Source organism: Misgurnus anguillicaudatus, chromosome 5 (genome assembly GCF_027580225.2).
Source record: "Misgurnus anguillicaudatus chromosome 5, ASM2758022v2, whole genome shotgun sequence".
Classification (NCBI taxonomy): Eukaryota; Metazoa; Chordata; class Actinopteri; order Cypriniformes; family Cobitidae; genus Misgurnus; species Misgurnus anguillicaudatus.
Window position 1 is genome coordinate 15,174,021 of NC_073341.2, and position 24,864 is coordinate 15,198,884.

A 24,864-nucleotide genomic window follows, 5' to 3' on the forward strand; every position below is an offset into this window, starting at 1 on the left:
AGCAATCAGATCAGCAAAAACAGGAAACACAAAGCTGTGATTTTCACACGCATATAAAACTGGGTAAAGTTTATCTTCATTCATACAATCAGTAACGCGGTCAAACTAAATCTTAAGAGTTGTGAGTGTTTATAATCTTGATATGGGCCACTAATGCCAAGTTTATAAATCTGATATCTGGCATAGACTTCAACGCACAGTAACTTGAACTTTTCATAAACCAAACATGATTTTTGACTATCAACTTTCAGCTGTTTACAATTATACTTAAAAATACTTTAAAGGTAAAAGTGTATGAACCTCCAATTTGGCTTAATACTACCAAGCCAAATGAAACAAAAGAAGGACTTCTGGTTTAGCCCAAGCTACAATACGAACTTCCTCCAGCTAAACTGAAGATGTACATGCGGTCGGTTGAGACTGTGTGCAAAAAAGCTTGTTAACGAATATTGCTTTTTAACCATTTGCCAAAATTTGGTTTCAGGTGTGATCTTCGGGAATATCTATACAGTCATTGTGCAAGCAGTCTATCTTCGGTTGCTACAGTAATAATGAAAGTGTGCCAATAGATGTCTTCACAAACAAGTATGCAACCAACCTTTCGAGCATCTTCCATTGAAGGAAACGGTCGAAGTACATACTGTTCTGATAGTCAGAGAAAGGAGCACTACTCAAGTAGTCATGAAGAACTCTGTTAAATTAAAAACAACACAGATAGTGTTAAATCATAAATGCCTCTCTTAAAGTAAACAGCACAAAGGTTTGAAATGTAACACGCGTACAGCCAAGGTCAAATCTTTTAAAGGGGACATATCATGAAAATCATCAATGCTTCTATCAACCTACAAAATGTGATAAAGATCAACCCAGTAAATTAGTTTTGGTAAACCATTCTCTGCAAGCATGTGAAAAAGATTTGTGGAGAGAGAGAGAGAGAAAATAATTGACAGCACAATTAAGGTTCAATTTCAACAAACCACCATTATTGCGATAAGTGTTTGCATTTCATCAGCATTTTAAAGGACACACCCAAAAACGGCTGATTTTTGCTCTCGTGTAAATGTATGTGGCAATTTTAACATGTTATAATAAATTATTTATATTGTATTTTTAGCTAAAACTTCACATAAGTACCTTGGGGACACCAAAGATTTATTTTACATCTTAAAAAAAGCTAAAATGAACTAGTGCTTACATGCAGGATTCCCATTCTAACCCAAATGTCAAATTCCCTGTCTTTCAACTAAAATGCTGAATTTCCATTACCTATGTCCAGGATGCCATGAGCCTGGATAATGTAGGGTACACCTGAGTTTATAAATATTTAGCTTAAATGCCTGAAATGAGTAAACAATGTTAATAAACAGCTGATTAGATGTAAGCTCCCTTGAAATCAGTGGAGCCCTGGAAATGGCATTCCTTGCGTCACGACTTAACAAGCGGATTACATTTTGATAAATGGAAACTAACATTTAAAGCGCCTGGAGACGACTTCATGAATTCCATGATAAAAAAATTCCATGATATTCCAGAAATTCCATGACCCGTGGGAACCCTGAAAGAGGGATAAATCAGGTCTTAAAGCTGTAATGTATATTTTCTGTGTCAATAGCGTCACTGGACGAAATTGCTAAAATAACTGCCTTGCCCTTATTCACCTACTTATATAATGCAGTAAGGGGCGGTTTCCCGGACAGGGATTACATTAGTCCTAGACTAAAAAAATGTAAGAGCTGCCCAAACCGAAAAAAACTTGTACTGACATCTCTTAAAATACATCAGTGCCCTTTGTTCTGCCTCACAATGCACACAAGTAATTTTTTTAATAAGGCATGTTTGTTAAAACTAGTTATATTTCCTAATTAAGGGCTTAAGTTAAGTAACTGACTTAATTCCAACAGACTTCAGTAGGAGTGTTTGTGTGTGTGTGTCTTACTTGCGACAGTCACTAAAGATCTCCTTGCAGGGGCTCAGTTCTAGATTTTCTCTGCAGCTCTCAGCAAGACCTTCGGCTACATCCACACACTCGGGGGACTGTCAGAGAAACAAAATACTCAGATTAATGATGCACACAAGTGCACTTAAGATCCAAAGTCAACACACATACATACAACAGGAAAGTTAAACCAATTCACACCTGCTTGGTGAGAAACTTCTTGATGATCTCATCTCCTCGGCTCTTCCTCTTCTCGTCTGGTGTCACCTCGTAGTCCTCCTGAATGACAAGATACAAACAGTGATTATTCCTGACAACGGGTTATGAATAAATGTACAAAAAAAAAGGTTAACATGGTGTTACTCATTTTGGAGCTAAAGAAATAGTTTACACAATTTCTGAAAAAGTTCTGTTTAGTTCCTGTGGTACTACAATGAGTGTTTCTGAAGCAGAACTAGTCACCTGATTTGCATGTTTGTCGATGTTCATTATCAATGTTGTATACTTTGAAAGGCCTGAATTCTTGACTACAGTAAGCTAAAAAAAACTATATTCATGCCTTAAAAGGTCAATAGATTGCTCACTGATCACTGTCTGGTGCATGTAGAACACAAAACTGAAAAGCTGCTTGCAAGCTTTATTCTGATTGGCTGGGTAACTTTTGGGTGACAGTACCATGAAACAAGGTTACACAAGCTTTTCTTTTTTTAAGAAAAAAAGTTGGAATAACTAGAGGTTTTGAGTATCACACTTAGCCGGATAAAGCCCAGAGTATAGTTTGTTTTTAACACAAACCTACGCGCATGGTTGAACTTGCAAAGAATTGTTTATTTGAATGTATGTGTAATCAGACGATCGACACCACCTAAATGTCGATCAAAGATTTAATGGTACTTAAGCTTGAAGTGTAGTACCGTTTTTATGCATACGTGAGAGTCCGCATACAGTGCGCATGACACAAAATACAATGCATCTCCTGGGCTACATACTACATTCTTCTGTAAACGCATGCGCAAACTATGTTACAAAAATCTAGTGGTGCGCGTACAATGCGCACATACTATTCTGATAACAAAATTTTGTGTCATGCCCACTGTATGCGTATGATGGGGCATCTACCCAGTCGCCGGCAGTTGAAAATTGTACTGTGAAAATCTTACTGTGCCTTCACACCAGATGCGAATGAAGTGAATAAAGCATGCTATTCATGCGTAGTTGGACGCATGAACATTTTAAGTTTACACGCTCAATTGGCCAGCTTTAGCTAGCTTGTAGTCTCAATGTGTATATACAATATATGAAGAGTTTCGTTGCAAAACGAGATACATCAATTTTTTTACATTTTTGTCAAAACATGTTTATTATTATGTTATCATGTTATTATTTTGTTTTATGGTGCTACTTAGCTGTATTTTTTAAGTTATGAAGGTTTAAATAAAAACAAACCAACTGCAGTTGCATTGAAATTAATTGGAATGCACAACCAAAAAACGAGATTTCTGAACAAATTAAAAAACGGTGGTTATCTCGTTTTGCAATGAAACTCTTCATAAAGTTCAAATTGAGTAAAGAGCGTTTTTTACAACTTTCCAGATTCCAAGCAAGATCCTTTTTATTCCCGTTTTTATAAAAGTACGAAGATGTGTCGTACAGCTCCGGGTGTCCACATACAGCGACAATGATTTTGTCCTCCATTGTTGTTTCGTATTTCTGCCTCTGCTCGCTACATTGTAATCACGTCATTACTAGAACAAGCTACTGATTGGTTAACGCGTCGCGAATATCCACCAAAGTTCAGATTTTTCAACTTGTTCGCATCTTTCGCGGCGCCTCATTTGCGCGAATGATGCGCAGGCTGTCTATCGCATCTTTACATTGAATTAACATGTAAATCAGTTGTGCTTTATTCGCGTCTGGTGTGAACGCACTATTACACTGACTGAAAAATAGATCGGAAGTAGCATAGCAACCAAAGCCCACAGTTGACATTTTTTAAGAAAAGCACCTGCAGTTTTCAGACGAGTTTATGCGCTTTGGTGGACATACGGCTGTAAAGATTTATTTGAATTTTGTTTAAACAAGTTATACAGATATCCATATCAGGACAAAATATTCTGCGTGGTTTGCATTTATTACTATGTTTACTTGACATATATATTATTGTATGCTAATTGAATGCTATTTACAGTATCTAAGGCTAAATTATTTTTTTTAATGAAAAATATATTAGTGTATTAACCAATAAACCTGCCCCTCACCAGTACTGAAAAGGTTGTCACAAAGTGGGCAGATCTTGGCAAAAATAAGCTGCAATGTGGTCCGGACCTCAGGCCATTTTTCAAGCTATTCAAGACTAATGTAGACCAGACTTTGTGCCTTTGGTCAAAAATTTAAACCATACTGAAACATAGTCAGAAGTGTATAAAGTGAACGTACATTATTGTTCAATGCGGGAAAACTGAAACGACGTCCACTGATTACACAACAGTCATCATCTCCAAATCTGATGGTATCTATTTCTATATGCTGAATGAGAAGAAACATCACGTAATTGAGTCTGTGAGTGATTACACAATGAATGAGCTACACAGTCTAGCACATCCTTTCCCTAAGGGCTGTAAATGTGCCCGTGTGCGATTGTGTGTGTGGGGGGGTTAAGACTTGATGACACCCTCATCAACACCCCGTCCAGCCCTCATGCTCTGTGGATCCCATTACGCAAGACTAACCATGAGACCACCTGCCCCGCTCTCAGTATCACCCCGAATGATGCAAACACACATACACAACCGAACATACACAAGTGCCTGTGCCCACACCAAAGCATATGTATCCACAAATAGGTTTTCACACAAATCAAGTGTCCGCATATGCGTCACACCGCCCCGCTGTACGGTACGAGAGGCGCATACACATATGCTTAATAACCCACTGTGTGTGACTTCAGGTTGCTTGGTAACCATCCAGTCAACACGGCAGGATTCCGAAAGGTCCCGGAGCGCCACAGCACGGATCAGCAGCGTCACTAAATACACCGAACGTCATCACATAGTGGGGGACTGTGTGTGCATGTGTGCCTCGACACATACAGAGGTATGATTTCCATTCCCCTTAACACATTTGGCACCTCTTCCGATGGAAGATTTAAAAAAGTTCAGGGAGTAATGACGGAAGGCAGGAATGTTGAAGGAATATTCCGCGTTCAAAACAACTTGCGCTTTTTCCAAGGCATTTGGGGGCGTGATGCTGAGCATCACAAAATGCTATTTTTTGTTACAAGTCCAAAAATGTTAAGGTTATATTTTTAATAAGGCACTTATAGGAATTCTTGGTAAAACTTTGTTTATTGTTTTAGCTTTACAGCTTTAAACAATCCTTTATTAGGATTACTTTACCAGCAATAAACTGTTAATCACAACTTGATTACTGTTGGTTGAGTATGTCACATGTAAACAATGATTTTGATTTCAATCTTTGACATGACCTTACTCGGTTTAATACTTGTATAATATTTGTAAAACTTGTATTGTACTTGGTACCGTCATTGTTATGCACCATCACATCAAGACAAATTCCTTGTACATGCAAACCCGCAGTAATAGGCATGAACACGTTCATTTATTTTATGTGACATTATAACATTGTCACAGTTATGTTCCATGTCTGTTGACTTTTGTTTAGTTTTGAGTGCCTGTTCTGTGTTTCCTAGCCTTGTACCCTTATTTTGTAGTCATGTTATCCATGGCTGCGTCCAAAATCTCTAAAATGCTGCCTTTGGAGGCAGCATTCCAAGGCAGGAAGGCATGAAGGCACGCCTGAATTGAATGTTAGGTTTACTTCTTGGCTCCTGAGATACCTTCATCCTCTTGTACCACAATTCTATAAGTGTGTGTGTGTGTGTGTGTGTGCACGGGGAATGTGATTGGTCGAGTTTGAAAAAATAAAATGCCGGGTGACACAAATTTAGCGTAGATAACGTTTTTCACTTTTTACACATTTTGATTGCATTTCTAGCAAGTAATTAGTATTGTACTTTTCAAATATGGGATTAGTTATCACAATGGCGCTCTTCAATACATTTCAAACAGAATTCCATTGCGCTGCCTATGAAGGCTGTCCGAATGCGTTTCCTAGAGCCAACTTCATGACACTGAAGATATTGCCCCATGAGGCAGCGAGGCAACAAGTCAGCTACATGGTTTCGGACGCAGCCCATGTTTGTATTCCGATGTAGTTCTGTTTTCTGATTGGTCCTCGTGTGATTGTTTCCCAGGTCTTTCTTGACCTTGTTATCCCTTCAGTGTATATACACTCTAAAAACAAACGGTGCTAAATAGCACTAAAAGTAATCATGGAGGAACCATATAGCACCTAAGAAGAACCATACGGGGGTCATATAGCACCAGTATAGCACCTTATGGTTGTACACTGGTAAACAGGTACTTCATCAGTGCTATATGGAAATGTCTGATAAATGTAAATTGTTGATCGTAACCAGGTATCGTAGTGTATACACGACTTGTATTTAAAAACTGAGGGCCAAGTCAACATTTTTTTTGTGCTTATTGACATATGAATGCAACTTAACCTCCTAAGATCTGAGCTTTGGTATATCTTTTTTTCAGATTTCTTTCAGCTATTCGGGGTTAGGAAGAACCAATAAATATAATAAACCAAATATTTGTCTTTGAAAATGAAGCAATATAATTGTCCACGTTTGTGTACAACATGTTCTAGTTACACAGAATGAAGTATTATTATGCAAACAACAAAATAAAATGTGACGTCAATGTATGTGGACATCCAGGTCTTAGGAGGTTAACATAGCTAAACTTTGAACCTTTTTACTGACTGCAGAAGATACAGTAGGTTGCAATGGATCAGTTAGAATTGCGCCTCTGCGTTCTTTCAGTCAGCCTGTTAATGGAAAACGGAGGAATTTGCACGGGAATTTACCATGTCGCATGTTAAAGGTCACAGCATGGAAAAAAGCAGCAAATACAAACACACACAATCACACACACACACACTCCAAGCATAATAGTGGTTTGAGAACGGACCTACGTCAGTGGATCTGAATGGTACAGTACAGCAACCAGGCCAAAACAAATGGCTGGCTGCCTCTGACTCGAGGGAACTGTGCCAATCCAATGTGTATGGGATAACATCGGACCGTGATGCAAAAACAAAATCTGGTCCGAAAAGGTCACTGACATGGATATAAAATCGCTAATTTTTCTTATAAACACATTAGCACATTAGTGTAAAGATCTTCTAGTGTCAAGTTCTTACACTTTTCCTCATGTCACACACACACAGATCTCACACAGTGAAGAAACAGACAGGGCTGTCTGACTCTCCACGACAATTGAGATCCTGCTACTTCATGACGTCAAAGGAGGCCTCAACCACCCCGGGCTCTTTCCTTATGGTGGCTCGCACAAGCGCACACACTCTTCATACAGAACATATGCATATTATACATCATTTCCTCATTTCAAAATCTCAGTGTTTACATTCAATCTGGGGTTTAAGATCTAATCTAGTACTGATTTTGATGCAAGTTTGCTTCTTGTTTTATGCCATCAAGTTTTCTACGATTAATTTTGTTTGCCCATCATGCACTTGCTTCTGTGAAAACCATACACAATAGTGCCCTAAACAGTTAGACACCTAGATAGGGAGATGGTGCCCTATACAGTTAGTTTTATACAAAGCTTTTTTTCCCAGACACAATAAACTAGTTGAACACCTCTTCAAAGTCTTAAAAAGTAAAAATATGTTGTCAAATGTTTTATGATGGTGATTTCCTGTCGTGGGGTTCAGACTGTTTGGGGTCTAAAGGCAGAACCAGACAATGGCCTTATTCAGGGACCACATGCCATTCCTGATATTTTGGGCTTAACTTCATGATAGCCTAACTAGTCATGTGGGAGGCATGTTGTCCAGGCCAGTGGAACATTGCACAGAAGAGAGAGAGAGAGAGAGAGAGAGAGATGAGTAGATTGAGAACCTAAACAAGCTTAGGTTTTCAGAGAAGTAAAAATGCATTTTGTTACTAAAAGTAGTTGTAAAAATGACTTGTCAAGTGTATTTGGATGAAGAAGTGTTTTTGGTATATTGACGTACCATGGCGTCCAGAAGCTGGATGCATCGCTGCAGTTCTGGTCTGGTCTCACAGTAGAGGCGAAACAGAAGTCTACCGATGGGCTGCTTATCACACAGGCTAACGTAATCCCGCTCTAAGAAACACAGATCATAACTGGATTCACACAACAGTAGTAGCAGGGTCTAAAATGTACTTTTAGTGAGTGGATTGGGAAAATTTATGTGCAGCTGTATTTCGCATTATTTTTGTTTAAGAAATATATTTGTCTCGGTCTCTGACAACAATGGGATCATTTAGCTATTTTGATTTCCTTTGCACATGGGTGTGCATTATGTCATCGTATTCATTTCTCATTTCCCACCACTAAAAAGTAAAGGCACATATATTTAACTTATTACAGTTTTATCTTGCTGGCCTTTTGCAAAGAAGTTTTTCATTTCTAAATTTCAGTATTTTTTAATATATATTCTTTATAGTCTTTAGATTCCCACTCTAAATGAACTCTTTATTTAATTTAAAAACACTTGGCAAAGTAAATTGATGGTGTTCATATTCAGGCAACTGCTTTTACACAGCGTTTCATACTACTTCATGGAATGTCTAAAACCAACATAGTAGTACCATGACAGCATGTCAAAAATAACAAAAACATCACAATACTCTTTTTGTGCTGAATCCCAAGTTGCATTTTTTTCAGTAAGCATTGATACAAATACGTGCATTGCTAGTGATTGGAAAGTAGGGGTGAGCGGGGCACAAACTAATGTAAGTTTAATTGTAACATGACTACTTTACATATTTATACAGGGCTGAGCAATCTGTGCTTTTTGGTTCATCTCCTGTGAATTTGTGAAAGTCTATTAACGTTTATTAACGTTATAAACTACTTTCCGGTAGCGCCGCCATCTTAGACTCAGGAGAGAGTATTAGCGTAGTGTACGCACTTTTCTTAGTGACGTATGACAAATTCGGAGGGCGGGGGCATAGAGCAGCAGCAGAGAAACTCTGTACGCTGCGTAAGCTCTCATCCTGAATGCGCATCACTCCAAAATGGCGGCGCTACCGGAAGGTAGTTTATAACGTTAATAACATTTTATGGATATTTCTACAACAACACCGCACGGATTACCCACAGAAGACCTTTGTTTATCATCCTGGAGCCGTTTGGATTTAATTTGTAAAGGATGGACGCACTTTTTTGGACTTGAAGGTCGTGGACTATTGCTGGACCCCGTAACATTACATTTAATGAACAGAAAGATCTAAAATATTTTCTAAAATATCCGAAAATGTGTTTGTCTGAAAAACGATGGACATATGCAACTCGGAATCATGGGTTTAATATCGTTTTTGGCCGAACTATCCCTTTAAAGGATTAGTCAAAAATCCAGATAATTTACTCTCCACCATGTCATCCAAAATGTTGATGTCTTTCTTTGTTCAGTTGAGAAGAAATTATATTTTTTGAGGAAAACATTACAGGATTTTTCTCATTTTAATGAGACGAAAACACGAAACAGTTTTAATGCAGTTTAAAATTGCAGTTTCAACCGAGTAACCTGTAAACGATCCCAAACAAGGCATAAGGGTCTTATCTAGCGAAACGGTTGTCATTTTTGACAAGAAAAATAAAAAATATGCACTTTTAAACCAAAACCTCCTGTCCATCTCCGGTCATGCGACGCGCCAGCGCAACCCCACGCAATACGCCATCACGTCAAGAGGTCACGGACGACGTATGCGAAACTACGCCCCAGTGTTAACAAGTGTAGTGTGTAGAAAGAGGACCGTTCCTTATGTTGTTGTATGTGGAATGATACTAATTAATGTCTTTGTGTCAGTGTATTGTTTAAAATGGTCCGCAAATGTGCGATTCATATATGTAACACGTGACCTTTCCACAGCATTACGCAATTGCGTGAGGTCACACTGGCGTATCACAGGACCGGAGATAGACAAGAAGTTGTGGTTTAAACATGCATATTTTTTTTTCTTGTCAAAAATGACAATCGTTTTGCTAAGACCTTTATGCCTCGTTTGGGATCATTTAGACTCCTTTGAAACTGCATTAAAACTGTTACGCATTGAGGTCCATTAAAATCCATTAAAATGAGAAAAATCCTGGAACGTTTTCCTCAGAAAACATAATTTCTTCTCGACTGAACAAAGAAAGACATCAACATTTTGAATGACATGGTGGTGAGTAAATTATCTGGATTTTTTTTAGGTGTTCAATGTCAGCATTTACCTATGATTTTGCTCAAATCTTCACACTGACTGATATGAGGAAAGCGAAGAATCTCCCTCCATTTTTTACTCCTTCCTTTGCGTTTTCCTCCTCCACCTAGATAAAAAGAATAACAAAAGTCAATTCAAACATCAACGCACACCAAGTGAGCTCAAAGCATGTGATAAAAAGCACAAATGACACCCTCAGATTTCACAGCACACTGTGGGCTCTCCAAAACTTTGCATTAAGAGTACACAGCAACCATAAAGAGGTCTGCTTGGGAGCTGCATACTGAACCTAAAATATTATGAACTATGGTTTTGTTACTGTATGGCTGTAATTGCACATCAGTAAGTGTAGCACCACTGCATTTTTGCATACTGTACAAGCGTGCAAAAACTATTTTTATTTGGTAAAAATTGTAATAATTGTACCTGGTCTATTTGTAATTATATTTGCACATCTTCTTAAGTTAAACATTTGCTTGGAAACAATTTTGCTGTTGATGTAAAGCTGTACAGGCTAAAAAATATTTTCAATAATAACATTACATCCCACTCTTTTCAATCCAATCAAATCCCAATCCTACATCCCGCTACATATTGTGCTCCACTCAGAAATACGTCACATTAAGGAAGCGAATGCCATTTCAAGCTGTTCAAATGTCAGGATACTTTATTCGACCACTAATTAGCTTTGAACCTTGTAAAATCTCCCCATGACTTTGAACATGTGCAGTATCATAAAACATGTCAACATCTGGTCTCTCCGCCCGAGCGTATGCAAGCTCAAGTTCAAACAACATTTCTGACGTCAGCACAGGGCAAAAATATGCCTTCCCTCCCGAGAGAAAAGCCAAGCCTTTACTACAAACTGTGGCGCGTTTTGCAATAACTGTTTGTCTTATGAAACCTGCAAACTTGTCTAGCTAAATGAAGTGGAACAGCTTCTGGTGTACATTCATAAGTAACACAAGCGTTCTTTATTATTTCTTTCACTTGGACCTCAGAGCGGATTTGAATTCAGACGAGAGATGGGGAGGTATGGCGTTCCCACTCTGGTATGGGAACTTGACGAATTCCCATCAGAATGGAGCTATTAGGAATTCCATCACTGTGAAAAACACTGAAGATCCAAATACAAACACACAATAAGGGCAGTTAAGGCCCAAGACCGGCATTTAAAGACAATCACCTCTTCAAACTCTTTGAATGTACCTACTTGACATTGCTCACAGGAGCCATTGTTTCATAAGATGCAAAACACTTTCAATGCCAAAAAACAAATCTTTTCACAAAGTGACAGAATCATAAAAAAAATGTTAGTAAATTAGTGAAAAAAGTAGAACAAATAAAAACAGGAGTTGATTCTAATCCATGTCTAGTTTTAGTCCAGAGGCAGAATAGGAGGTATAGCTAGTAGAAAATCATGAGCCCTTTACTAAGCCCTGTCCTAACTTCCTGTTAAAATAAAAAAAAAAATACATTAACCCAGAAATTACGTTAACACAAATTTTTATTAAATGATGTTAGTAAACATCACAATTAAAGTAATATATTTACCATAGTAAGACACCAATTCCATATACACTGTGAGCCATATTTACAGTTATCATTATAAAGAAAACTAACCATGGCTTTATTTTTATAGTAACCATGTTTTTAGCAGATTAATAAATCACAAGTGCATTGCTTGATAATTATTACATCAAATATCATGAAATATGTGTTAAAAACAGAGGAAAGCCGGCTGTGGTCTTGAAAAACTGCAATACCTTTGTGAAATTACACATACAACCTTCTGTCTGATACTGGTAAAATACTGGAATGTCCATTTTGTGTTAACCCCTTAAACGTTATCCCACCCTTTTGAGTGGATGGGGGGTTTAAAAGTTGATGTGCATCTTGAAATTAATTTAACTGGCATCTTGGTCTTGTTTTAAAGACAATTTAAGGTTTTCCACAGAATTGTATGGAGGTGAAAATATTAAAGAGAAATTTTTTATAACAGTTTAAATTTATTTTAATAAATAAAAATATGTTTAACAAAAGAAATAAATGTAAAAGCCATAAGTCTCAAGCTGTAGCTTTGATCCAAATTTCAAGTTAAAATCCTAAAAAATTTAGTTTCTGTCACACTTTTAGTAGTTTTACCACCAACGGCCACTAGGTGTCAATGGTTTGCTGCATACTCTTGTCACAAATTAATAAATTACTGTCACTGCATTATTATTACTGCTAAAATGTTTTGAAATATGAAAACTACTTAGACCTTTCCAATGATATATAGTTTGTCAACGTTTTTGTAGATTTAGAATATAGTGTTATGAATATAGAAAATTAATATGCATTCCTATGGGGGGACATGTAACAAAAAATGTCACTACATTATTTCTATCATTAGATGACCTTGACATTTGAAAACTACATTCTGAGAGTTTCGAGTGATATATTGTTTATCAAGATTTTTGGGGTTTAGAACAGGGTATTAGTGCTATACATATGTAAAAACAAATTGGGTCCCCCTGTGGTCCTGTGACATTTAGAAACTGAATCTAACTACATCACAATTTCCCCAAAATGGTGATAAAACATGAAAACTACACTCTCAGAGCTTTTTAATGATGTATAGTTTGTCAAGATTTTTTTTAGGTTTAGATAGGGTATTAGTGTTACAAATATATAATAACAACATGCACCCACCTGTGGACCCGTGGAATTTTAGAAAATGGCTTTGATTATGTCATTCCTTTACCAAACTACTGATGATAAATGGAATCTACACTCTTATAGCTTTCAAATGATATATAGATTGTCATGATTAGATAAAAATTTATATGCAAAACACTAAAGTAAACACAGGCGAGCTGCTGTCGGGACAGTGACATTTAGCAGGATATAAATGTTTTGAAGCACACTCTCTCCATAAATGAATCAATTACTCTTCATACATAATTTATTTTATAAAACACTGTTGAAATGTCTATTCTAGAAGCATAGAAGAACGATATATAGTTTGTCGTTATAGATTAACATTTACATTAACAATATTGAAGTAAACTTAGGTGTCCCGTATTCGGGATGGTGACGCTTAACAGGTCCCATGTCACAAGACTCATTTAAGATGAAAAAAAGAAAGTTTTAGCTCAAAATACCCCACAAATAATTTATTAAAGCATGTTCAAATTGCCACTTTGTAGGCTCTTTGGCACCCCCTGCAGTTGGTGAGGCCCTAGGCGACCGCCTAGTTCGCCTATGCCTAGAAACCAATTAATACTAAACCTTGTTCAAAAACAACTTATTTATAAGCTTAAGAAACTTCTTTTCATCATATATTTTCTTGACAAGTATATTTTCACCGTTCTTTCAAACAGATGCTAACAATATTTTTTCTCTCCTTGGAATAAAGTTGAACAACATGTGTAAACACTCACTATTTGCTCCACTGTCCCTACACATGCACACAATGGGGCGGTTTCCCGGACAGGGATTAGACTAGTCCTAGACTAAAAAAAATTTAAGTGCTGGTCAAACTGAAATTAACTTGCAATGCCATATCTTTAAATACATCAGTACCCTTTGTTTTGCCTTAAAATTCACACAAGTAATGTTTTTAGTAATGCATGTTTGTTATATTTCCTAATTAAACTAAGGCCTAGTCCTGGCTTAAGCTAAACCACGTAGGGGCAGTTTCCTGGACCAGGATTAGCTTAATCCAGGACTAGGCCTTAGTTTAATTAGGAAATATAACTAGTTTTAAACAACATGCCTTACTAAAAACATTACCTGTGTGCATTTTGAGGTAAAACAAAGGGCCCTGATGTATTTTAAGATCTGTAAGTGAAAGTAGTTTTCAGTTTGGAGAGCTCTTAAAAGTGTTTAAGTCTAGGACTAGTCTAATCCCTGTCCGGGAAACTGCCCCAATATGTTTAGCGAATAAACCACACATTGCTAGTGTACATTTAAGACCCCTGGGCTATGTTCAGAATTAAATACCAACATTAACATAAGCACACGCACAGTTAAGCTGTAAAGCGTGTTATGAAGCAAAGCGGATTCCAGCGTTTGGCATTTACAAATGCTTGGCAAACTCGCTGTGTGTCAGCACATTTCATTGTTATCAGGAACAAAGTGAGTAAGGATTCAGTCCAAGAATTCCAGGCACGGCATGAAATGGGTCACATCACGGCCAGATGTGTGCATGTGTGCGTTATCTTTATTTAGGAATGGCAGGCACCCTTTGTTTCCATATTGTGATTGGCATACCTTAAACTTTTTTCATTCTATGACTTTATCTAGTGTCACGTTTCTCAAGACAAACTTCGGTAATCTTCGACAACAGGCTGTTTCCTTTGTGGTTGGTGTTTGTTTAAAAAATTTCCTTTTGTGTTAAGCTTTAAAAAGGACAACCTTTTTTATCCAAGAGAAATGAAACTCATTTTAAAACGAGTCCCATGGTGACTGTACGCATGGTTCCCAAACTTCCATGTGTATTAGTTTATTTATTATTTTGATGACTTTACTATCATTTAGTAATAATAAAGGACAAGTCTTTTGTCTGGTATCGACACTTTCCGGTTCGGGCAGCTTTAATAGGGTGCACTCACTGTACATCAATACACAGATAAAATGACAGGAAATCCATCAATCATACCTCACTTTGTGTTCCTACATACACAGCAACATTTCTCTTCCCCAGAGGCAGACAATAAAATGAAAGACTGTATTGCGCTGATGAATTAGTAAGCCCCTAAGTTTCATTTGTTCCATTCAAGACTACACCCCTCTGTTTCATGTTGTTTTATGGATGTGACATCATGTGCATGATATAAAAATATGCTTCATGTTGTCCCGTCACACTTCTGGTCAAAGATCCATCAGCAACAACTCTTTAACAATCTTTTAATGTCAAAAATATGGACTGAGACACACACAGACATCCTCCCCCATGGCTGCAATATGTCATACTTTTACTGCAGCTGTACAACTGAAAGCCATTTTACTCAGTGATTCAGTCTTTAGACGGCACATTACAACTGGAAATAAATACCTATTATGTAACAATTCAAATAATGGGAAGCCGAGTTGTTATAGTAACAACGACTGTAAAATAAAACAAAAGAGTAAATTGAAGAACCTGTGCAAGTTATTACGCTCACTCGTCTATGAGAGTCACTGCATTAAGGATCTGTTTATTAACCACGGTCCACAAACCCAAGCAAAAGCTCACTTTGTGACAATTTTATGCCACCTCAGTATGCAACCACGAGGCATCTGAAATTGCAGTGTAGTTTCTCTGAATGAATTTGGTTAAATTGAATATATAGCTGTATTGCTGTTATATTTCCTACAAAAAAATGTAAGGTTAATGAATGGGTGATTCTTAAAGTCTTTCTTTGTTCAGTCGAGAAGAAATTATGTTTTTTGAGTAAAACATTGCAGGATTTTTCTCATTTTAATGGACTTTAATAGAGCCCAACATTTAATACTTAACTCAACACTTAACAGTTTTTTTCAACGGAGTTTCAAAGGACTATAAATGATCCCAAACGAGGCATAAGGGTCTTATCTAGCGAAATGATTGTCATTTTTGACAAGAAAAATAAAAAATATGCTCTTTTAAACCACAACTTTTCGTCTAGGTCCGGTCCAGCGCGACCTAACGTAAATGCGTAGTGACGTAGGGAGGTCACGTGTTAGATATATAAAACGCACATTTGCGGACCATTGTAAACAATAAACTGACACAAAGACATTAATTAGTATCAGTTGACATACAACAACGTCGGAACGGTCCTCTTTCTCAACACTTGTAAATACTGGGGCGGAGTTTCTCGTTCGTCCTCTGTGACCTCTTGACGTCATGACGTATTGCGTGGGGTCACACTGGTGCATCACGACCGGATTTAGACGAGAAGTTGTGGTTTAAAAGTGTATATTTTTTATTTTTCTTGTCAAAAATGACAATCGTTTCGCTAGATAAGACCCTTATGCCTTGTTTGGGATCGTTTATAGTCATTTGAAACTCCGTTGAAAAAACCTGTTAAGTGTTGAGTTAAGTATTAAATGTTAGGCTCTATTAAAGTCCATTAAAATGAGAAAAATCCTGCAATGTTTTCCTCAAAAATCACAATCTCTTCTCGACTGAACAAAGAAAGACATCAACATTTAGGATGACATGGTGGTGAGTAAATTATCTGGATTTTTCTTTTAAGAAAATGGAATATTCCTTTAACAAGAGGTGATTTCTGAGTGCACCAGTTTATGGTTTCAAACTAGGCTCATGTTATCAGGAAAATGAATTCAATGTAGCTTTACTACTAATTGAAGTGTAATTTGAGTAATTAACCCAGCGGCACGCATTGGAAGGTTTTTATGAAGGCAGATTAAGGTGAGTGGTCGTGCAATGGATGTCTCTCCTTTTGAAACGTACTCTGCCATGATTTCCTATCACACTGCACGTTCCGTGCCTGAGCCCAAGTGAACCATGGCCCGAGTCCGGCAGGAGTGCAATTAAACAAACCGTGGTTACACAAGTCAAACGAACCAGGCTTTGGGGGTCAAATGCGCTTGGAGGCAGTTTGGATGGGATAATGTGAGCGCCTCCTAAGAGCACATTACGTACGATATTGTCTGTTAGAGAGGTGTTTGAGAATGATAAAGGTGTGGTAAGTGACACAGTAGAGGAAGAGAAACACAACCGACCAACCACAACCCAGTTTCTCTTTCTGAGAACAAAGTGGAGCTTCTATTCAAACTCAATCTGCATGTGTCTGTGTGTGTGAACTGTATGTCTGGGTAAGCACACACGTGTGATTGTGTGAACCGAGAGGAACCTTTGCACGCTTTGATTGACAAGAAATCTGCAATGCAGCAACGCTGATATTTCCTTGTATGGTTACAGAGTCGAGAGTGACTTTACCATACACATCATAGCAGAGGTTAGCAGGTTTGATGTACAAATAAATTAGTTATGAACATAGAAAGAAATGTACACCCATACATAAAATGGCTATTATTTAAAAAGATCACTATTTGCACACAGCAGAAGATCACAGGTTTGAACATAAAAAAATTTACAACATTAAAACTACCATGAAGTTGTCTGTGTCACTTGCGTGCTATTTATCAGCTTTGTTGTGACGGCCTAAATGTAGTAAGCTCAAAAAAAAAAAAAATACAGTGGCATTGACAGCAATGAGATTTGGCACGGCAGGTGACACACAAACGCACACTTTTGCTGACTGCATTTTCTCACACAACTGTTCATCCACAAAGTTTCTCAGCCCCTTTACTAGAAAACCACATCCTGAGGAGAACGATATGAAAAACAGTCTAACAACCACACCGAAAAACAACCACACACGCACTGTATTGTTGGTGCGTGCATGAGCTCAGGTATAGTTTTATTGTTTAAAGGGATCGGTTTTTGAAGTACCACTGTCTAACTGTGGGTTCACACCAGACATGAGTTTAACATTTTGTGCGAGTAGATTACGTACACTCACCTAAAGGATTATTAGGAACACCTGTTTAATTTCTCATTAATGCAATTACCTAATCAACCAATCACATGGCAGTTGCTTCAATGCATTTAGGGGTGTGGTCCTGGTCAAGACAATCTCCTGAACTCCAAACTGAATGTCAGAATGGGAAAGAAAGGTGATTTAAGCAATTTTGAGCATGGCATGGTTGTTGGTGCCAGACGGGCCGGTCTGAGTATTTCACAATCTGCTCAGTTACTGGAATTTTCATATACACTATTTCTAGGGTTTACAAAGAATGGTGTGAAAAGGGAAAAACATCCAGTATGCGCCAGTCCTGTGGGAGAAAATGCCTTGTTGATGCTAGCGGTCAGAGGAGAATGGGCCGACTGATTCAAGCTGATAGAAGAGCAACTTTGACTGAAATAACCACTGGTTAGAACAGAGGTATGCAGCAAAGCATTTGTGAAGCCACAACACGCACAACCTTGAGGCGGATGGGCTACAAAAGCAGAAGACCCCACCGGGTACCACTCATCTCCATTACAAATAGGAAAAAGCGGCTACAATTTGCAATAGCTCACCAAAATTGGACAGTTGAAGGCTGGAAAAATGTTGCCTGGTCTGATGAGTCTGGATTTCTTTAGAGACATTCAGATGGTAGAGTCAGAATTTGGCGTAAACAGAATGAGAACATGGATCCATCATGCCTTGTTACCACTGTGCAGGCTGCTGGTGGTGGTGTAATGGTGTGGGGGATGTTTTCTTGACACTCTTTAGGCCCCTTAGTGCCAATTGGGTATCGTTTAAATGCCACGGCCTACCTGAGCATTGTTTCTGACCTCTGATGGCCACTTCCAGCAGGATAATGCACCATGTCACAAAGCTCGAATCAACTCAAATTGGTTTCTTGAACATGACAATGAGTTCACTGTACTAAAAAGGCCCGCACAGTCACCAGATCTCAACCTAATAGAGCATCTTTGGGATGTGGTGGAACAGGAGCTTCATGCCCTGGGTGTGCATCCCACATATCTCCATCAACTGCAAGATGCTATCCTATCAATACGGGCCACAACATTTCTAAAGAATGCTTTCAGCACCTTGTTGAATCAATGCCACATAGAATTAAGGCAGTACTGAAGGCGAAAGGAGGTCAAACACAGTATTAGTATGGTGTTCCTAATAATCCTTTAGGTGAGTGTACAAAGTCAATGCAAAGACACGATCAGACGCGTCCTCTCGTGGGGCGTTGCGAATTATGCAATATGGGCGGCGCGTTTGCCACGAAAACACGCGCTTTTCGCCTCAAACGCATCTTCGCCCAAGTTGACCATATTCAAACTACTGTTAAACTACTGTAAAACACTCTGCTGTTATTGATTCAATGTTAAAGTCTACCAGAAGTTGCATTTAGTCCACAAAAGCTGTTTGTTTATGTTGTTGCTACTGAAACCGTCTATACACAGAGCATGTCGTGCTCTAATGGCTGACCAGCAGATGTCAAAAAAGATACACTGACAACATTCAAAAAAACTGTATTGCAATAAAAACACTCTTTATGTTAGATCACCATTACAACAAAGCATAACAAACAAAATGTACACACGGACACAACCACAAACTCAACTACTTATCTGACAGGGGCAAATATAAAATGTGCATCGATAAGGTGCATGCAAACCCAGTGGTGTGAGAAAGGGAAAACAAACCATTTTCATAATGACAATACGTCAGTTTCTGGATAACTATTTGAATGTGTGTCACAGAGTCAAATAGCGCTGCATGCAAATATTACCGCATTCATGCAAAATACTGTAGGCATAGTTAGCAGTGTTTGGTTGCATAAGTTGCTTTAATAACCCCAATGTCCACTTGGACAAAGATCCTTCACAATTCATATAAAGTGTGACATAAAAACAGACAAAAACCGTAATATCATTTACAACTGAACTATATTTGTATTATGGGAGGTAGCTGATGTCCCGCCTCATTGCACTAGGGTGTTACATAAACTAAAAGATATTATGTACTTATAAAAAAGCACTGCAATGTCTCATCTCAATTTCCTGTTTTATTAGGTGCAAACAGGAAAGGAAACTGTCTTTGTAAAACCACTTAATGGGATCTTTCACAATGAGGTTGAACGTGATGTGATGCATCTTAGCGTTTGATGGAGATATTCTGTTCAGTCATTTCCTGCACATTCGAACAATTTCAGTTCAATTTTGAAGGCATTTATTTCATTTAAGTCTTCCACTGTTGGCTTGCGAGAAGAGAAGCTCTTCCTCGAGGACAAATGAAGGTTTAAACTTAAGATAGGGCTAAGAAAAGAGTGTTGTTTTACATAGTGAGTGAATTGCTTGTATAAAAAATGAAAGGTTATCAAACGTGTTTGTGCAGCCTGTTTGAAATAATGCCAAACACAAAGCCTTTTTAAAGGAAAAACATTGTCAGTATTGAATATTGTGGCCAGATTTAGATATTAACCAGGGCTCAGGGAAAAAATGCCTTTGGTACTGTATATCAAATGTGGGGGATAAAAATGCCCCTGTGGTGAACTTCTCATTTTTCTATTCATCTTATCTAAAAATAATACTACTGATAAATATATTTCATATTTTTGAATGCAGTTTATCCCTATCTAGATGTGGATTTTGTCTGGGTTACTATATTGTGGCCAGTGGCTAGATCAGTTATTTATTTGCCTCAAAGACAAGTGTTTAGCGTGTAAACATCTTTGATTGAAAGTCTTTTAACTGTAGTACATTTAGGGTGTACATAAATTATGCATACTGTACCGTGCCAGAGTAAGTTTGACCCTGTAGTTCGCTTTGTTTGGCTTGTGTGATCGCTCCATACTGTATCAGGGTGCGGTAAGCTTAGCGTACCCGGGTATGCTTTGCAGATGTGGTCCCTGGCACGGTGCGCTTTGAAGCGCATGATAAACTTCTTATAACGATAAACTCCATTGTGCATAATCTTCCAGTTTTCTTCAAAACAATCGCATCTTTAATGAAGTAAGTGTACTTGGGTACGGATCATAAAGTTTAGTGTGAGTGCAGACAAGCAGAGGAGTGGGAACAATCGGGTGCGGTTTGGTCCAGTTAAAGGGAAACTTCACCCATTTGCATTAAGCTTTGTACCGTTAGAACCCCAGTCATGTTTTTGAATGGTCGTGCACCATTCCCTCAGTTTCCCCTGAGAGGGGAGAAATACTGATTTCAGTGAGGCACTTCCTTCTTTCAATGATGTAAAAATCGTCATTTTGCGTCATTGAAAGAAGGAAATCCTGTATCTCTATTGAGTGTGAAAGACTACAGACACTCATTCCTCATTTTTCCAAGGTGGGGGCTATGGGTGGGACCCACTCACGCTTCAGACCAATTACATATAAGTGGGTGGGACTTACGAAAATATACGAACACAGACCGAAAAAAAACGACCAGCGGCCATCTTTATGCTAAGCTAAGCTAAACCGAAGTTGTGGAGCGAGCCAGAATTCATGTTACAATAACAGTGGAAGTTAATCAATATTACATGGAAGAGGGTGATTTTACAAGCGTGATGCTCTAATCCGCTGTGCATTGCACCTTTATGAGCCACAATACTGCAAAGAGCTGAGGCAGATGTAGGAACAGAAGCCCGAGGAGAAGCCGGAGCCTGGGCGTCGGCTGGGTAGAGGAGCCCGGTGAAGACGCAGCAACCATCGGCCTCTGCTGCGTAGAGAAGCTTGGACAGACTACTGCATGTTTTCTCGCTGTGTGCTTGCTTTATTACATTTCTGCATCAGATAAGGATATGGATGTTTGTTTGGTGAAGGTTTCTATGCAAGAGAGGAACTTTGCGCGCGTTTGGACATGTTTATTTCACAGACGCGTTTTGGTTTACGAGCAGACGCGCTGCGGAGTATATAAGCTTGGACGGACTCGCGCCGTTTGCTTTCGGTTTAACATTTCTGGATCAGATAAGGAAATGAACGTTTGTTTTGTGAATGTTTCTGGTCGCGTGCTTATTTCAAAGACGTGTTTCGGTTTACGAGCACAAGCTCCAAGAGCTGAGGCAGCGCGTCTGTGGAGATATTATGCAGGGGACGCGTTTGTGTGGAGGATGCAGGGTTAAACGGACGTCTGACTAAAGTGAGTGTTTATATTTCCTTTGTTATACTAACGTGGCATTTATGTACACAATAGCATATCTGAGCGGTGTTTTATATGTCTATATTGTGAGAGCAGTGAGGCCAATAATAACACAAATGTAATTACAGTAAACAAGAGACAATTGGTAAAACTAAATAAACATTTAAAATGTATACACTTTTTTTAAGTACTTGGAAAGACATTTGTACTGCGGATCTGAAACCGCACGTTACTGTTTGAATAAGACTTTGCTACACACCAGGCCAGAGTGTTATTGTGTGTACCACAATGTAACATCACGTTTAAAAGTAAATCATGATTGGTGTCAGTCAGACACAGTGGTGGTGGCTATTTTCTTTGTTTTACTAACGTGGCATTTATGTACATAATAGCATGTCTGAGCCGTGTTCCGAGTAATGGGAGTGGCTTGCAGTGCTGTGCATTGTGGTGCATAGTGGCAGTTGTAGTTTTTCATACAAATGTGCTCTAAAGTCACATTTTGTCTTTTCTCTGTCAAATAGGCACAAAATTCTACATTTATGTTACATTTTGACTACAAATATGACTCACTTTCCATAAAGATTAATGTTCCTATCGGTGAAATGGCCCTTTAAGTAGAATGTGAGTACACCCTTAGTTAAGTCAATTCGAGGTACAAATTCTTTTCTAGAGTTCGTAACTTTTTTCAATAAAAAATAAAAAATATGTTGTTAAGTAAACACATATAAAATCAAAAATGTTGTCAAAACTGCCTCCTCACCCTACCCAGTTTCGCAATGGTAAGCTTATATGATGATTTATTTGCTTGGTTGGGTTGGATTTCGTGGTAAATAACTTGAACATTGCATGACTTACTGCATGTTTATGTCACATCTGTAAACAGAAAGATGACGACCCAGCTACTATATCGCATATGTGTGCTCCTGCGGATTGTGAAATGCCTAGATCTAGATGGTGCCGTTTAATCTGTAAAGTTTTAGAGGATTAGTTAATTTTCTTAAAAAAAAATCCAGATTATTTACTCACCACCATGTCATCCAAAATGTTGATGTCTTTCTTTGTTCAGTTGAGAAGAAATTATGTTTTTTGAGGAAAACATTTCAGGATTTTCGCATTTTAATGGACTTTAATGTACCCCAACACTTAACAGCTTTAATGCAGTTTAAAATTACAGTTTCAAAGGACTCTAAACGATCCCAAAGGAGGCATAAGGGTCTTATCTAGCGAAACGATTGTCATTTTGGCAAGGAAAAAAGCACTTTCAAACCACAACTTCTCATCCTCCTCCGGTCCTGTGACGTGTCAGTGCGACCTAACGTAATACGTCACCACGTCAAGAGGTCACGGATGACGTATGCGAAACTACACCCCAGTGTTTACAAGTGTGAAGAAAGAGGACCGTTCTGACGTTGTTGTATGTCGAATGATACTAATTATGTCTTTGTGTCAGTTTATTGTTTAAAATGGTCCGCAAATGTGCGTTTTATATATGTAACACGTGACCTTTCCACGGCATTGCGCAATTACGTGAGGTCGCGCTGGCTTGGCACACAGCTGGAGGAAGAAGAGAAGTTGTGGTTTAAAAGTGCATTTTTTTATTTTTCTTGCAAAAAATGACAATCGGTTTGCTAGATAAGACCCTTATGCCTCGTTTGGGATCGTTTTAAACTGCATTAAAACTGTTACGTGTTGGGGTCCATTAAAATGAGAAAAATCCTGGAATGTTTTCCTCAAAAAACATAATTTCTTCTGGACTGAACATAGAAAGACATCACCATTTTGGATGACATGGTGGTGAGTAAATTATCTGGATTTTTTTTAAACATTGACTAATCCTTTAAGTGACGATCATCTGGAGAATGCAACTTTTAGGATGTTCTTCTAACTGACATGCCGAATCAATGTATAATGACAGATCCGCTCTGATACCGTGATCACAGACATGATATTCATCCACAAAAAGTAGTGAGGCAAAGCACAACACACGTACAGACAATTATTCTGCAATTTTATGTTTTAAAAAGAGATAGAGGCAAAAGTTACGAACTGCAGCTTTAATAAAAATAGGTAACGTTGAAAAGTATTACATGTAATAATAAACAGCACGTTAGAGAGTAACCAACAAAACCTCTGCACAGCCGGTGTTTACTTGATTCAACTTGGATTACTAACGTTAGCCAACACAGTCTGGGTGCAGAAAACAAAAGTGACCGACTACCTGTGTTAAGTAAAAACAAACCTGCTCTATACATAGTCTGTCTCATGGTCCATATGCTTATGTGTTTAAGGGAATCACCGAGGTGTGGCCGTTCGAACTACAACACAAGCCTTTGTGCCACAGGATGTAAAAAAGTGCCGCCTTTTCCAAAGGTGAAGGCCAGGACTATTGGAGGAAGAGGCCTTTTGTTGAAATGTTCCAGTGTGATGGGGTCATTTGTCTTTTTATTATTGCGTTAAGGGCACTTGCTTCAAACAGCCCTTTTAATGAACTCAAGAACAGCCAAGAGAAACTCAGCAGTCAGGTTATCCTCACTTCCTCATGTTCTGTACAGGAAAAAAACACTGGAGTAATGTAAGAGTTACTGAATTTTGAATTGTTTTAATTTTGGAAAAGTCTTAAAGGAATACACCACCGTTTTTCAATATTTTACCATGTCCTTATCTTAACTTAGAGGAATTAATACATAACTATCTTTTTCAATTCAACACGTCGTGAATGTGTTAGCATTTAGCCTAGCCCCATTCATTCCTTAGGATCCAAACAGGGATGAATTTAGAAGCCACCAAACACTTACATGTTTTGCCTATTTAAAGACTGTTACATGAGAAGTTACACAGGTAAGTATGGTGGCACAAAAAAAAAACGTGGCGAATGTTTAAGCAGATTAAAAATTTGAACTATATTGTATAGCGGAAGAGCACTTAGTTTGGAGCACTTCGACCTCGGCCTGCAGTAGGGCTGTCAAA

General features: G+C 38.2%; 1 protein-coding gene across 2 annotated transcripts in view; it reads right to left on the reverse strand.

Moving 5' to 3' along the window:
* The window catches only part of grk5l (G protein-coupled receptor kinase 5 like), a 60,557-nt gene that overhangs the window by 15,878 nt on the left and 19,815 nt on the right, over positions 1-24,864 (reverse strand). For both annotated transcript variants that reach the window (XM_055168999.2, XM_073867616.1), the window contains exons 2-6: positions 10,294-10,389; positions 8,066-8,178; positions 2,138-2,215; positions 1,937-2,034; positions 599-691 (exon numbers count right to left, since the gene is read on the reverse strand). In XM_055168999.2, the coding sequence (XP_055024974.1) occupies positions 599-691; positions 1,937-2,034; positions 2,138-2,215; positions 8,066-8,178; positions 10,294-10,389 (478 nt within the window). The remainder of the gene's footprint in view (positions 1-598; positions 692-1,936; positions 2,035-2,137; positions 2,216-8,065; positions 8,179-10,293; positions 10,390-24,864) is intronic.